The sequence below is a fragment of the Labrus bergylta genome, chromosome 16 (assembly GCF_963930695.1).
Source record: "Labrus bergylta chromosome 16, fLabBer1.1, whole genome shotgun sequence".
Taxonomy (NCBI): Eukaryota; Metazoa; Chordata; class Actinopteri; order Labriformes; family Labridae; genus Labrus; species Labrus bergylta.
In genome coordinates, this window is record NC_089210.1 from 20,979,058 (window position 1) to 20,995,598 (window position 16,541).

The window sequence follows — 16,541 nt, forward strand, 5'->3', positions numbered from 1 at the left end:
GTGGAGGTGCATCAAAAAGATCAAAAAGAACAACAAAACTTAAAGTGGACCATCTGACTTCCTGTAGCTCCTCAGACGTAGAGATAGAGGAACAGGAAGAGGAACTTTGCCCTCTCTGATGTGGCAGCCGGATTGTTTGCATGCGTGTGTAACGTCCTGCACAACCACAGAGCTCCTCCTCTGGAACAGCTGTACCCTCAAGCCACTAGGCTCTTCTGTGCAACAGATTGGTACCCACTGAAGCACACACACACACACATACGATACACATGCTTACATAACTCCTCAAACTACCAAACATTTCTACTGAGAACAGAGCAGACATGTCGGTGCTCTTAATGTGATATTTGGCTTAAAGCTAAACTGTTCCTCTAATACAACCTCAATATGTTTCTGCTGGTCCCCATGAGGCTGCGCAGAGTTTCATTCTCATTCATACTCCCACCTTATCAGTCCCAAAGGAGGCTCGGAGGGAGAAAAGCCAATTCAACGGGAGCAACGGGGGAAATTTCGGCGCTGGGCTTGTGTTCCAGGATGTTTAAAGATAGAGCAAAGAAATAAAGAGTAAAGACACAAGAACAAAGCTCTTGGGGGGGGGGGGGGGCGTGCAACAACCCTGCACGCTAGCAGTGAACTCATTATGCTTGATAATAAATCTCACCATCCTGTGTTCTGTTTTCGGCACTTTCAGAGCAACAGTCCTCACCTTGAATATCCCCGGCTCTTTGATGTCCAGCTGGGCCACGTTCCACTGCTCTATCCTTCGCCTCCATCTTCTTGTCACCAGCGGCGAGCCACGAGAAGAGGACGTCCAAAGGATCAGCAAAAGTATCATGAAGCCAGCTACTATCCCATGCACCACTGCACAAACATATGGAGGCACTGGGAGGAGCAAATACCAGTACACCAACTGTGTGAGGAGGATGAGGCCAGTCACAGGTACAGTCTCTAAGTCCTCGTCCACTTCCTCCTCCTCCTCCTCCTCCTCCTCCTCTGTGTCCAGTTCACTACACAACCCCGTGCTACCAGCGCGAGGCTGCCGGGACCCCGGACGATCCGCGTCTGGTGTTTCTGTGTCCGTACAAATGTCGAAGTCTTCGCTGTACAGCTCACAGAAGTCCTCGTCTTCCTGCCGAGCCACCAGCGCCGACATGGAGCATCGGCCCAGGGTGAGAGATGGAGACTTGGGGAATGTGGACGAGGAGCTCTGGTTGAGGACTGGGGCGGGCGCCAGCGACGGGAAGGAGAAAAAAACAGAGTCGGGACCCTTCCCTGTCGGGGTTTCCTCCTCGTCCTCCTCCTCGCCCTCTGCGCCTTCCTCCTCCTTGATGCTGTAGTTGTTGTTACTTTCTGCGTGCCCGTTCACAGCAGCGCCTCCGCTGAGCTCGGACGCACTCGAGGACAGAAATTTAGCCCTGTGAGCGGCGCTTCCACCGGCCCCCATGCCGGACTCGTCCCCCATGATTTTACTAAACAGCTGCAAGGGGTCCGACATCACCTCTGACAGCCGCCGTTTAGTATCCTCTATTCTTGCCTCCACCTCTTGGACCTTGAAGAAAGACCTCCCGTCCGGAGACATGATGGGGGAAGACGGGGCGGTCTTGGAGTCTCCTCCTGCCTGATGGACAACAACAGGGCAGGAGGACAGGCGAGGCTGGGAGAACTGTTTGAAGAGCTGCATGTTGCGAGGCGGAGCCCGCTGCGATGGCTGAGCTTGATGCGGCTGATGAGGAGGTTGGTTGTGATAGTGATGGAGAGGCACATCCTGATGCTCAGCCTTCGACTGGTCCGTGGAAAGGGACTTGACGAAGGATTTCATTAAGTGACGGTGCCTCGTGTGAGGTGGCGCGTTTGCAGCAGGTGCGGGAGTGCTTTCTCGAGTCTCGACGTCGTTGGACAGAGACCGGACCAGGCTGAGGAACGGCTTGGAGGAGGGCAGCGCCGCGGACTTGCAAGGGGAGGAGGAGCCGGAGTTTGTGCAGGGGGGGTTTGCTGAGGGTCGATCGGAGGGCCAAGAGGAGCTGGCGGGAGGGTTGGAGCTCAGATGGGAGTGGGTGGAGGAGGGAGTGATCGTCATGGCTGGAGAAGGCATGTGCGGGTCTGAAGACTGAACAGACAGGGTGGTGGATAAGACAGGGAGCACAGCAGCCCCCGAGGATGTATCCCCACCCGCAGCCTCAAACAGCAGCTCCTCCTTTGCCTCCAAGGCCGAGGCGACAGACTGCTCATCCGCCCCCGAAGCTTCTAGACCTCGAAGTCCCCCTGCGCCGTCAAGCCCAGGTTTAGCTCCGTCAGACCCGAGAGAAACCCCGTACAGCTCCTCGTCCTCGTCGTCTTCCTCCTTCCCCAGAGCGGAGAAGTGGATGGTGATGGTGTCGCGGGAGAGGGAGCGCTGCACCTGCAGCTTGGGTCCGGGGGCCTGACGAGGGGGAGTAGTGTCGGCATGCTGGCCACTTCCCCTGCTGCTGCTGCTGCTGCCCTGAGTGCTCATCACCACCCTGCACAGGGCTCACAGCCTGGGAGAGACACGGAGACAGAAGAAGAAGCACAGTTTTAATGACCGCTCAAACAAGGACACATTGGTATAAAACATACAGGAAGGTAAGTAGGGCTGGGCGTTTTATATCATGTCTTTAAGATACATCGATATATTTTCAAACGAGATATAGAGTACTGTCACTGTCTTGAAACAAAACTTAAACTCAAAATAAAATACTCAGCTGTATGTATTTTGTTATTCAGGAAAGGAGCTTTTTTTGCATCTTTTAATTAAGAACTGATTTAGGAATAAAAAAAATTGAATATGATTTTTGGTCCATATCGCTGAGATACGATACGACACATTCCTTTTTTTTAACATCAAGTTGCCTTAATTGTCACAGTGGTTATGCAGATCTAAAACCCCATAGAAGTTGGATTGAAGTACTACATGACGATGCGACTGTGAAAAATTCTTATCATCATCATCATTATTAACTGTTAAAAAAAGGGACATGAAAGGAGCAATATGTAACTCTGACACCTAGTGTTTAAAATGGGTACTGCAGTCCAAATTCAAAACATTGGAGATAGCTGTTACTAGTTTAAAAAAAAGGCCTCAAGACTTTGTGTCCAAACTAATTTCAAACTAAAACTCCAAGTGTCCAGCTTTCAAGTCAATAGAAATGCATGAGGTGAAGTATTCTTATATCGCCTCTGTCACTATGTCCCTACATTTTGTCTTCTACTTTGTTAGGACCGTCGTGTGTTTCATTCATCTCTGGGCTTTACAGTGCAAACATAAATACAATAAACCCTCGTTCTCCCACTCAAGCATGATAATAAGCAAGACCCAATCACCAAACGATGAAGCTGTTCGGCTCCACTGATCACAGGAACAAGGAAACTATTGTGTAGTCTGAACACAGCAGAACCAGAGTCATCCATCATGCACTGATTTCACCCAATGAGGCCTCGAGTTGTTATTGAGCTGTTGTGCATGCTTACTCTTCCACATCTCGTAGAGGCCATCATCCCTGGTTAGCATTCTCAAACGGGCAGAGCAAAACAAGCACACACAAACACAAATATAGACCCATTCACAGACAGCCACAGAGTCACTGTGGCTCCCCGCTGATAAAAATGGAATAGAAGAAGGAGGCACGAGCAGTTTGCTTGTGTGATCGTCTGAGTTTCTGAGAAAGCCCTGGCGGCCCGTAGGGGGCTCTCCGGTTGGCACTGCATCTCCAGAGATTGTATTTGCTGGGATGTAATAAAAGAGCGTTTGACTTTCCCAGCCAGCCACTCACTTGGCTGTGCTACATTAGGGTTTGAGTGTGTATGTGTGTGTGTGTGTGTGTCATTTTGAGTATATGTTTGTGTTGAGTCAGCGCTGCATGGCTTTGCTAGGGGCAAAGGAGATCCTATAAAGACAAAGAAAGAGAGAGACAGAAAAAATGAGCAACAAAAAGGAAAAAGAGGAAGACCCGCGGGGGGGAGGGGGGGGGGGGGGGGACTGTGGAGGCTGCGGACGACCTTTCAGAGGTGAGCTTTTGAGGTGGAATTCACTAAAAGATGAAAGAAAGGCAGAGAGAGAGAGAGAGAGAGAGATACACAAACAAGTGAAACTGACAGAGAGGAGAGAGGAGAGAGAAAGGAGGAGACAAATGAGTGTGCAGAGTGCCATGGAGATGGAAGTGTTTGTTGTTTTCAAAGCCTGAAGGACAGACGCTAACACGGTGGAGGTCGACGAGGTGAGCAGAGGAGGATTGTTCCACATTTTCTTGGTGTCAGGTTTTTAGAGGGGGGGGCAGCCAAAAGACAAACGAGGCTCAGCATTGCAAAGAAAGCCTAAAATGTGCCAGATCTCCAGGCTTGCATGAAGCTACACCTGATTCATGTCTGTGGTGCATGATGCATCACTGTAATATAGACTAACAGGCTTTAATTGAGGTCATATACCTGAGAAGCCCAGAAGAGCCTCGGCTGTATATGAGAGCTAAATCATGGCTGACAAATTAGAAATACGTGGACTGCTCCTCTGGTTGAATGTGGTGCATGTCGGCTGACAGGCCCACAGGTTTAGTTATTTCCTCCCATTAAAAGGCCTGTGTTTGTATAAGCAGCGTGAAGAGGAAGAGGACGACGAGGAGGACGAGAGAAGAGGAGTCAAGTCTGGCATGGACACAAGGTTCATCCAATTAATCAAAGCAAGCAAAGCCACTTTAATCAGCTAAAGGCGGCACCGAGGGGGGGAACAGGGAGAAAGGCAGAGAGGTTAAAAGCAGCAGGATAAAGAATGATATAAGAGGATGGACAGGCAGTAGGCAGGGAGAGAGGTGCAAAGCAAACAGAAGACTGAGGACAAAAGCAAAAAAATAGAGCAGAAATATTGTAAAGAAAATGATTTACTGTATATCTGTGATACCTTTTTAATCTGTAATACAGATATTATTTCCATGCTATATACCTTAAAATGAATAACACCTCATCTTTCATGTCTTCAAGATCGGGCAGAGAAGTCGAAAAAAACACACGCACTGTGATTGTGTTTTAAAGAGGAGGAAGAGGTGGGTGTGGAGAGAGATGGAGATGTATTTATGGTCAACAGTTTGTGCCTCTTTCAGCACATCTCGTCTCTCTTCTCCCAGCTGAATCATCCACTGAAAACCACTCCAATTCACTCCAATTTCAGAGCCAAGAAGTGCTCTTCATTAGAGAACTCCAGCTGTGCCTCGATGATCTGTGCTCCTTATACTCTCACTCAAACTGCAGCTGATGTATCGGGCCTGACTGATGCAGCGGCTGATTCCATATTTTCTGACAGACTCACCTGGTCTCCTCCTCTTTCCTCCTCCTTTCTGTATCTGATGGATGTGAGATACTTCTAAGCTGTCACACACGCTGACCAATACCAGACCCCGAGGAGGCACAAGGAGTGGCACGGCAAGTGTGCTTGTCTCTTGCTCTGTGAGGTGTGAGAATGGACTCCTAGGAGTGACATGAAGTCATCTAGAAGGGCTAAGGAAATGAAGTTCACTTTCAGAAAAAGTTTGGGAAATCTGTTTATCAATTTATCTGTACGGGCGCCATGAGGCATAGCTGTTATGTTGCTTGCCACCTATATAGGCTTTAGTCCCTAAGACGGGCGTCCCGGGTTCGACTCCGACCCTCTGCAAGTCGTTCCCCACCCTCTCATCCCTGTGTCCAACTCTCTCCACTCTCCTTATTCATGTGTGGAGGGGACTTTAGAGTATCTTCGTCGTTTGAACTGATGTGGACCGACCAACGACTACACAAGTTGAAGATAACTGCACAATAATTGCAGAGCTAGGTAGTTTGATCTGGTTACCGTGACAACCACACACTGCCACCCTTAAACACATTTTTATGGATTCATCCTGCTCTGCAAGTGAGGCAGAGAACGATCACGTGTAATAGAGAGTGGTTTTTATCATTTCTCCTGTTGTATACTTTTAAAGTTCAGCCTACCCTTGCTGTTTTTTTTTTGGTTTTTTTTTAAGTTTCATTTCCCATTGATGTTGGCATACTAGATTTTAGAGATCAAACAGAAAAGTTAAAGAAGGGAAAGAATCGCAGGCTGGCGTCTCGGGCATACTGAGTGGATGAGTTTGACATTGTGGGAAAATGTAAAGCAGGGCTGAGTAAGAAGCAAGTCGGCGAGGGACATTAAAGGGGAGGATGAGAGCGGAAAGATAGATTTTGGGGTTATGGAGAGAGAAAAGGAGAGAGGAGACCTGATGGAGTGGTTGATTGTCACTAACCGTCATGAAACTAAAACACACAAGCACTAAAGCAAAAGCTTCCACATACGCACACACATGTTTACAATGAGCTCATTGGTTACATCATGCAGACAAGTTCATTCATTCATTCATTCTAGCTTTATTTAAATCTCAAAAAAGCTTGAGGGTGTGTCTGAATTTGTCGATAGAGCATCAACACTCAACTACACACAAACAATAAATACAAAGAAGAAGCCAAACAACACAATTAAAAGCAGTTTACATGCAAAGACAGAGTAGCTTGTTGTCATAGTTATGAGTATGCTGCAGAGTGTTCATGTGGATGCAGCTGAGGAGCTAGAGGCCGTTTTGCCCATTGTCTGGACGTGACCGAATGCAAACAGAAGTGAACAGGTAATGAGCACAAAGCAGGTTTGGAGAGAGCGAAATAGAAAAAAAAGAAAAAAAAAGACAAAGGTTAGGGTGGGTCGTGTCCTATGTGGCACAATGCAGACCACAAACAGAGGCAGGTAAACACACCACAGGCCTTTTATAAGCCATGGTTAAAGCAGTGCAGCTCTGACTTTACCTGAAACTAGGCGCATAAACAGGACTGTTCACTTAGTATATGAAGCTATGCAACACAGGAATAAGGGAAATGACAAGAAAGTAAGATTTTCACTGGGTTTTTTTCCCGATGTTAGTTCAATAACAAACAAGAAGAGAAGTCAGGAAAATGTAAAGGCCACATGTACCGAGCAAGCAAACCCTTGGTTACCTTTGAAACAGAAGGAAACTCTGACCTGACTCGGACGAGGAGGAAACAGCGCAAGAGGCAGATCTTTAAATAGCTCCGGTGAGAGCGTGGGTGCTGTCGGGGCGTTAGTGCCAAAACATGGAGTTGGACAGTTTGCAAACTCACATGGGGACGGAAGTATGGAGGAACAAAAGGAAAAATAAGAACGAAGAGTGACGCAAGCACAGGTTTTCAGTCTGCTCGGTCCACAGGAGCGTCTGCTGCACGCCAGCCTGTGCAAATAAAGGTTTCATTTAAACTTAACAGCAATTATTTCCAGCCTCAATAGTAGATCTATGGGGATCCATTTTCAGCTTGAAGTCATTAAACATTTCTTCATAAACAATCTGAAAAAAGGGCTTTTTAAAATAGTCTTTGCTTTTTGGTCTTTGTCTTTGATTGGTAGGATAGCTGAAGAGGGACAGGAAATTGTGAGGAAAGGAGGAAAAAGGGGATGATATGCATGCATTGGTCCCTAGGTTAAGGTTAAACCATCGACCAGTGCACAAAGTGCTTTGTCTCTGTACAAGGGTAAACCTTCTCTACAGACTGAACTAATCCAGCAGTCCCACTAGTTCTTAATAACAATCCAACTAGCAGCTTGAAATGCGAGAATGGAGCTGAAGTCAAGAGCCTAGCCCCTTTCACACCTGCACTGCTCTCTGCTAAATTCACCAGACATTTTTCCAGATGAGCTACATGTGTGAACGGCTGAATTTTAACACTAAATTTATCTTGACTTTTTCCTGCCAGCCTACCGGTCAAATTTCTGCATGAAGTCATGTTGAGGTGATTTGTGAACCCAGGCTGCAGTGCTGATGTTTATCATGTAAACAGTGGTAAACCGGTGGGATCTTCTTGCATGGAGGGAGGATGCTTCATACTCTTTTCCGCTCACCATTGTGTTCATTTCCACTCCATCGTTGATACGTTGAGTACATCCAATTACAGGTAGCATTGATATAAAAGGGGGAAAAACAGTTGCTTTGTCTGCCATCTTGGATTTGTTGTGAAAACTACACTGTTACACCCGCAGTGAACTATAACATATCATGTCTCCTGAGATCTCACCAACACCTGTTTGACAGGCAAGTCATTCGCTGTGAGGAACATGTGTGAAAGGGAGAACTCTGAAAAGTGTCAAGGGACAGGCTGTCCTCAAATTTTTTTGGAGATTTTTTTAGGAGTGCATGTGTGAAAGGGGCTAAAGCTTACAGCTAACCTCTATTAACACATCTCTGCAAAGGCAAGGAAGGAAAAAACTTCATTGTTAACAAATGAGAAATGATTGGTTCTTGGATTGCTGCTTCACCAATCCATTATGCCTCTTGCAAATCTCTCCACAAGGACTGTTTTTCTGCATGTATTTAAAGCTGCCTCAGTTCCACGCCTTCCTTCCTCTGACTACAAACAGGCTGGCATCTGAAACAAGAACACTTCAGGTTCCAAAATGTTCAGATCCTGCACTCATATTCTGATAGATGTTTAAAGAGATGACGACTGAATTGACTCATAGCATTAGATGTACCCAATATGAGTGAATATGAACAGAAAATAAAAGTGTATGGTAACTCCCTCTTGTGAAACTGCAGGTATGACGTATTACTCAGAAACCCCAGATCCTCAGTGAGATTATTATGATCAGAGAAGCTGCTGTTGAATGCATTGAATAAAGAATGCTTCAAACACAATGCAGCAAAATTGCCTAAAATAAAAAAATGTTGGAGGAAATAATTCCACACAGCACTGTAGGGACGGATTTGATGTAGCTGTTCCAACTGAGACCTCCATCATATTGACAGCTAACAGTGCAGACCGCCTGATACTCTATATTGATGTGTGATGTGTCAATATGCCTGTTGGACTAATTCATTGTGTAACCTCCAAATGCAGCTATGGACACACAGAGTGTGAAAAGAGCTGCTCGCGGGTCTGACACATCGACTGGCAGAGTTTTTGAGCCCGAGCGGCGTCAGGAGGAAACGCCAAGCGAAGGTTTGATGTTTGGCTTCACAGTGCAGCCGTCTCTTAATGAAAAAGGAGAATAAAACAACAATCATACTACAGCAGGGAGATAAAGAGAACTCACGCACACACGCTGGATCAAACCGGTTTTCTTCACCTCTCTCTCTCTCTGACACAGAATCCAGCGTCAACACGTCAAACATCAAACCCCGCCATGCAGATCATCCGGTGGTTGCCATGCCAACAGTGAAGCTTTCATCTTGTTCTTGGTCCTTTTGTTTGGCAGGGCTAGCTCTCTCCCCCCCCCCCCCCCCACGGTGCAACCTCGTTCTCCTTGGAGTGTTTGTTAGCACAAGATCTTCAGTGAAGGGTGCTCCATGTGTGTGCGCGTGTGTCAGTCTGTGTGTGTGTGTGTGTGTGTGTGTGTGTGTGTGTGTGTGTGTGTGTGTGTGTGTGTGTGTGTGTGTGTGTGTGTGTGTGTGTGTGTGTGTGTGTGTGTGTGTGTGTGTGCATTGTGCGTAGGTGCAAAACCAAAGCAAAAGAGAGAGGCTATAATGCACCTTGTTTTGAGAAAGTGAGAGACAGTGAGTGTTTTCATATCTGCCTCTCAATGATGAAAAGAGCACCAGATCAATGAAGAATCTCTAATTATGCTCGTAAACATCAACACTCTCTCTCCTGACAACTTCAAGCTGTTGCCTCCCCGTCCTCTCTGTGAGCATCCAGACACCAACATGCTTGTTTTCATCACTAGACGCCGCTCATTTGCTTTAGCAGCCACTCCACTTTGATACACAACGGATTTGCGTCGAGTATCGATGTCTGGTGCTGTCTAACCCGATTTGGCAGTTTTAGAGATCAAGAGGTGGATGAACGCGCAGCTCAGACTGAACGCTCACAAACATACAGGAATCCAAATATATTAGGCAACATATAATCTTCTGTAAAAGCTGCTTGACAGCTGCAAACAGCCAGAGGACTCGTATTAGTCATAATCCACCCAATTACATGATGAATGGAGCGGCGGAGGGAGGGAGACGTGGGGCAGAAAAACATCAGCTGTGGGTTTAATGACAGACAGACGAAGATTAATATCAGAATTCTGTTTTGTTTTTATCCAGTGCGACCACCAGGAATAGGTGGCCTGTGTAAAGTGTCACATGCTGAGTAGAGTGTGCGCATACAGAGTGTGTTTTTAAGTGTGTAGGTCAAATCTCTGTGTGTGATCTAGTAAACAAAGACTTCCTCCTTTCTCTCAATGTTTGCTTCCCGTTTAGCGAGATAACAGCAGAAAGAGGAAAGCACCGGCCATTACTCTCCCTCTGTATCTTTAACATTCACACCAACTGATGTATCTGCAGCAGAGTTACTTCTTTTTCCAGCTGCTCTCAACCAATGCTTTTACAACAGGCTCTGCTTAATTCATATCCTGCACAATAGCTGGTCAGTGAGAGCACAGAGAACCACACACACTCACACACACACACACACAGCGTCAGCGTCAGAAGCCATTAGCGGTCTGACACTTGTGGCTGCTCGTCACAGTGACAGGCCCCGCTGGCTGCTCCTCTGGACCGTAAATGTTGTGAAAGATGGTGTACATGCACAGTACATGTGTGAAGACACTCATGCATGTGCATTCGTCCTTTCGCATAAATTAGTCCCTACATGTCTGTAATCTTGCAAACCGATCCATATGCAAAGTAGCACTTTCTGCAGAACTCAACACAAATGTCACATCAATCTGTAGTCGGGCTTTTGGAGACCACGTTCAATTTTTATTCACAAGGAATCTGACCACAGTTGTAGGCCGAGAGCCAGCAGTTAGGACGTTTTCTTCCACAAACATATCCTGTTGGTCTATATCTTGGGTCATCACTGGTTATTAAAGAGAAATAAAGAACAAAGAGTTTGTTATTTGGGGGCCCAAAACAGCTTCTCAAAAAATAGATGGTTCTTGTAAAATAATGCCAATGCTGATATTAAGATACAGGAATTGCACAAATAGAAAATAACAGCATGACAGCATGGAGCATGGAGAGTCCCAAAATATAGTGAACGTAGCACAATAAGATTCAGGTGGTTGCCGTCCCAACATCCAAAGAAAGGCAAAAATTCTGTTGGCTTATCAAATTAACATTCAAAGTCATAAATCATAGTTTTCAGCAGTGTACAGTTAATATAATGGCCTCAGTTGTAAATGGAAAACTTGATAAGTTAATTTACTTAAATTTGACTTCAAGATGAACGACGTCTTCAAATCTTAACCATCACTCTTGCTATATGGCTAAAATACTTTACTATACCTCTTGGTACATTGATTCTGCTACATGACCAAAAAACTATGTGGACAACCGTACACCAGACACATGACAACTTCACTTTATAAGATCTTGAGCACCATTGGTGTTGGTTCCCATTCAAGAAGGAGACCATTAGAGAAGTTGGCTGCCCTACAATTTGGTTGCTCTAAGTTTATTTTCCAGTTCATCCTAAAGATGCTACACATGATCAGGACTCTGCTTTCTAACCGTAGACTGTATAAAATATGGACGTAGTGTTAGTGACGTCACCCATTGGTTTCTAAAGTGTAGTTTTGAAGGCCATCGATTGCGGTCGCCATATTGGAAATGAAACTACCTTTCGGTCAATCTAGAAACAGGCAAAGAGGCGGAGCTGAGATGTGCCTTTAGCTTCATGGCAAACAGCTACAAACCACCAACTGGTCAGTCAGATCAGCCACACCCCAAATGATGCAAAGCTCTTAGCCTTAATGTCATCGAAACAAAAATCACCCTACTTACCATGTGTACCCATAGAACACGATCTCTTCACACCAAGATGTTTTTTTGAACCAGGCTGTAAACATGTTTATTAATTCATCATGGCTGTTAATGGGACTTCCAGGGCTTTTGGAGCCAGTAGAAGAGACTCTCCAGGACCTTTTTGCACTTTTGTACTGGCTTGCATATTAAGCACCAAAAGTTGCTGCTTGGAGATAACTGGCCTGCACGAGTGTGAAAGCCATATTGAAGCAGGAGAGGGATTTCCCCAAACTGTTAGCACAGTTAGAAGCACTATACCGACATAAACATCCTTAAATTCTGAAAAAATTACATCTTGGTAGGAGAAGATGAGGTCAGGTATTAGCTTAAATACTTCTATAAACTCCAACAGAAACAAACCACATTTCATATATTCTCTGGTTTTATTCCCTATCTTCTATCCTCCAGGATAATAACACTGTAATTGTTTTATCTGGCTCAGATTGAAATCAGTTGGCATCGTACCTGAGTAGGAGGATTTCCCTCGATTATTTCTTTTGTAGGAATCTGGTGAGCTGCAGGGTTCTGCCTCGAGCACCTTCATTTTTATACTTATCACTACAAACATTCGATATGAAACCAGTTGTTCTTAAGACGTTATCTCCTTCTGATGGTATCTTATAAACGGCTTTAAAGAAATTGAATCTTGTGAATGCCGTGTGACATTTTTAATATCACAAAAAACACTTGTGCCCTTTTTCTTCTGAGAAGACGGAACGTCGAAAAGAGGTTTGTTTTCAATATCCAGCATTATTAAATCCATATCATTCAAACAGATTATTCTATTTACGGCCTCCACTCCACAAAATCCCTTCACTAAAAAGCTTGAGATTAAAAATGAATAAAAGCTGCGAGAGACACACACACACACAAAAACACAAGGATCGATGTGGACATAAAGTTTACACTGACACATTGGCTCAAACCATGAAGGTTGAATGTCAGGATCCCCCCAAAAAAAGCCCCCCAAGCTGAATTTTCTGAACTTGTCAAAATGTGAACTGCAGTTGAACTTGAGACTTCTCAGCCTGTAGCACACACACACACACACGCACACACACGCACACACATGCACACACACGCTCAGTGTGGGACACAGATGTCGCTGTAAAGAATGTAAAAAAATACATCTTGTTGGTACACCTAAGCAAACATGCATCCATACATTTATTTCCTCGAGATCTCGTCTTATTTATCTCAACACCTGGAGATGATAAAGCTGGTTTTCCCACAGTAAAGACCTCTTTCACATGATTTCTTCAGATCTGGACGTATTTGTCTTTTTATCTTTTTATCTCGTGTTTGTTTTCCAATTCCAACCACACATTTATCTCATCATTTAAAGATAGCAAAGCTTGATTTCTAGTGATAATGGGATGATTTTCTTGCAATCCAGAAAACATAACAAGGCGGGTTACCATGACAGGCCAGACCACGTCGTGCTGCTATTGTCCATGCTAATGAGATAAGTCATGTTGGTTGTGTGCTTTTTGCAACTCTAGAGATAAGCAATAAATAAGTTGTGATCTCGGGAAAACCAGAGGAAATTACTTGATGGGCCAGAAAAAACAGAGTAAATGCAATGTTTGGATGTTTGTCCACTGAGGGCTTCCATATCTGTATTAACACAGAGATGTTTAAGTTGATAAAGACTGAGAGAAGAAACGTCTAGATGAAGGAGACACAATGACGTGAGGCAGGGTGCAGCTGTTCAAGGCCATGGATCAATTCCAGCACCTCACACACACACACACACACACACACACACACACACACACACACACACACACACACACACACACACACACACACACACACACACACACACACACACACACACACACACACACACACACACACACACACACACACACACACACACACACACACACACACACACACACACACACACACACACAGATGTGGGGGAGAGGAAGTCTTACCTTGAGATGTTAGAGGCATTCAATCTCCTCTCGTAACACAACCTGCACACTGAACGCCACCGCCATGGATCATGGTGCTAACATACCTGGAAAAAACACAGACAGAACAATACATGTGTTTAATAGGTAATGCACACCGGCTCATTTTTTAACATCTTACACAAAATGTTTTAAACTTGTCTTGCATGAAAAGGAGTGCTTTGGAGATCCAAAAGTTCAGAATGAAGCGGGAGACAGCAGAGGGTGTTTGGTATAGATTGGACAAAAGATGCTCAGTGTCACACAATTTCTACAGAATGAGTATCCAACCGCTTTTTTTTTTGCATACCCATCTGTATTAGAAGCAAAATTACAGCTCATTTAGAAAGCAGTTCACGTCAGGACACAGAAGCTCTCTCTAAATTATCTGACAAGTCACACAGGCCCCTGATGATCTCACCCTGGAATAAAGGGAGTAAAGAGGGGATCTGGTGTAATTAGGTGACACGGAGATGAAGGTCTCAGAGATCGATGTCTTCTTGTGGGGCTGTGATGCTGTGGCCTGCTATTAGAAGGAGGACCAAGGGGAGAGGAGAGGAGAGGATTGAGTATTTCATGCAGATCAGAACAGTTCACAGAAAGCCATATGGGTAACGAGCAGAGAGATGCATCAGAAGCAAAGGCACTGCCATGATCCTAACAGTGAGAGGCTTACAGAGTCAAAGCTATAGTCAAATGAAGGTGCTGTCATAAGGAAGTACACCACTGCACAATGAATGCTACACTGTTGCCAGCTTTTTTAGATGTTGTTCTTCTAATATAAAAGGGGATATTATTGCGTGGGATTATTTTTTTTAAGCACAAATAAACCCAAATATTTAGATATCCATCCGCTGCTTTGTCTTCCTCTTTCGTTTTGTGTTGGTGAACGTCTGGGTGAGCCTAGCTGTCTCACATCCAGGGACCCAACAGCTGATGCAAAAAAAAAAAAGACAAACGTATAGCCTGCCTTCAAATCTTACCGTAGTCACCGCATCTTTGTGTGCAGGGCCGCTGGTTCTCTCTGCATCCAGAGCTTAGAATCTGCGTAACGACGAGGATCCTACTGCGCGGAGAGCCTGCGGAGGGATGCCGAGGGGCTGGCTGGCTGGCTGGCTGTCTGGCTGGCCCTGTGAGCACCCAGTGAGACTCCGGAGCAGACGGTCCTGATACCTGCTCCCCCACCACGGCGCCGTTCTTCTTCTGTTAGTTCCACGCCACAGATGCACGAGCTCCCAGGGCGTGTGTTGTTTTGGTGAATGGGAGATGGTCAGCGCCACACCCCCTCCTCCTCCATCTAAACGCTGTTAACACCCAGAAGGTGAAAAAAGAAGAAGTAAACGGAGCATCCTGTCGTCGGCGTTTTGTCGGTGCTTCATATTAGATTGTGTTGCAGCAGCAGCAGCAGAGGAGGTTGAGTTGCGTCACGGCGTCGCAGTGTGCCTATCAGAGGTGGATTTCCCTCCACAAACACAACCTAGAGCCCTGCTTCTACATCAGCAAGGGGTGCACAAACATCTAAAGAACATTATACGCTTTATTTAAATTGATCCACAACACGCCATGTTGTAAATTAAAAAAAAACTAAACGCCCTGAACGGAAGCTTCCCCTGGTTCTGATCCACCGGGTGCTCTGTGGTTCTGGTTAGCCGGAAGATGCATCCGAATTTCGGCTCGTTAAATTAGATTTTATTCGCTTGGACAGTCTGCCACCTGCCGGGCTGACGTGATTACGTCAGGGGGTGAAATATCCCACGTGAGGCTGCGATCCACAGAGAGAGAGAGAAAGATTTAATTGTTCCTAATTTTGTGTTTTACTCTGGCAATGTTAACCTGTGTCTTTAATATGTCAACAAAATGAAAAAAATTATCTTGAACCTGGGTTTAACCAATGTTCAGACTTCTCAGGTGGAAATGTATGCAAATTAGCGCATATTTAATTAGATAATGCCTTATTTGCATATTTAAACATAAAATTTCTGAAAATTGATATAAGTAATACACTGGAGAAGTTTCATGTTGATATCTGTGAGTTAATTTTTTTTTACCTATTCACCTGTAGTGTCTCGCCTTAATTCAGAGAGAGAGAGAGAGAGGTGCACACTATCTCTCCTGCGAAGTAGTGTTTTATTTAAAAGATTTAGTTTTGACTTTTGACTGAAACGTCACTTTTGGGGTTACAGAAACTCTTAAAATGTATTTATTTTTCTAAAACTTGAACTTTGTCCACATTTTTAGGCCACATAGCCTAACTTATTGGCTCCACGAATTTGCATTAATACAAGCTTAATGATGTTTAATCTTTTTATTTTATTTTATTGAGCCTAAAGACCACATAGCCTATGGCCTAACATCTTTTTGTGACTGGACTTACCTTCACCCCCTCTTAGCAATATTAAAAAACTTATACGAAAAACTATTTCTCAATCTTTTTGAGATGTTTTAAAGTGTTTAATCAATAGACATAAAAAAATTTAACTTATTAACCGTGTATCTAAATGTTGAGTTTATAGTTTGTCTCTTAATTTTATTCAGACCTTCTGTAGTAGAGTGTACATGTCAACTATCTGCACACTCATGATGCACTGTGATCTACAACAAACACCAACATCCCTGAAGGGTTTGGATCAAATCAGTATCTTTCTTGACTGTCAATATGAGGCAGAAGGACTCTGCTCATACTGAGAAACAACAGCGTGGATGAACAGCACCACCTTCAGGCCATAGTGAGCAATTCAAACCAGTTTTTGTTTTTTTATGGTTTCGAAGT

The 16,541-nt window shown here is 44.8% G+C and overlaps 1 protein-coding gene across 4 annotated transcripts in view; it reads right to left on the minus strand.

The window, feature by feature from the left end:
- LOC109985847 (testis-expressed protein 2) overlaps positions 1-15,461 on the minus strand; it is a 29,318-nt gene extending 13,857 nt beyond the window's left edge. Inside the window, exons 1-3 of one of the 4 annotated variants that reach the window (XM_065964605.1) lie at positions 14,755-15,461; positions 13,754-13,839; positions 707-2,516 (exon numbers count right to left, since the gene is read on the minus strand). In XM_065964605.1, coding sequence (XP_065820677.1) covers positions 707-2,491 — 1,785 coding nt within the window. In that variant the 5' untranslated portion in view covers positions 2,492-2,516; positions 13,754-13,839; positions 14,755-15,461. Of the gene's footprint in view, positions 1-706; positions 2,517-9,109; positions 9,247-13,753; positions 13,840-14,192; positions 14,288-14,754 lie in introns of those variants that run through there. The other 3 variants (XM_020636268.3, XM_065964606.1, XM_065964607.1) reach the window with 3 other exon arrangements.
- Between the last annotated feature and the right edge of the window lie 1,080 nt (positions 15,462-16,541).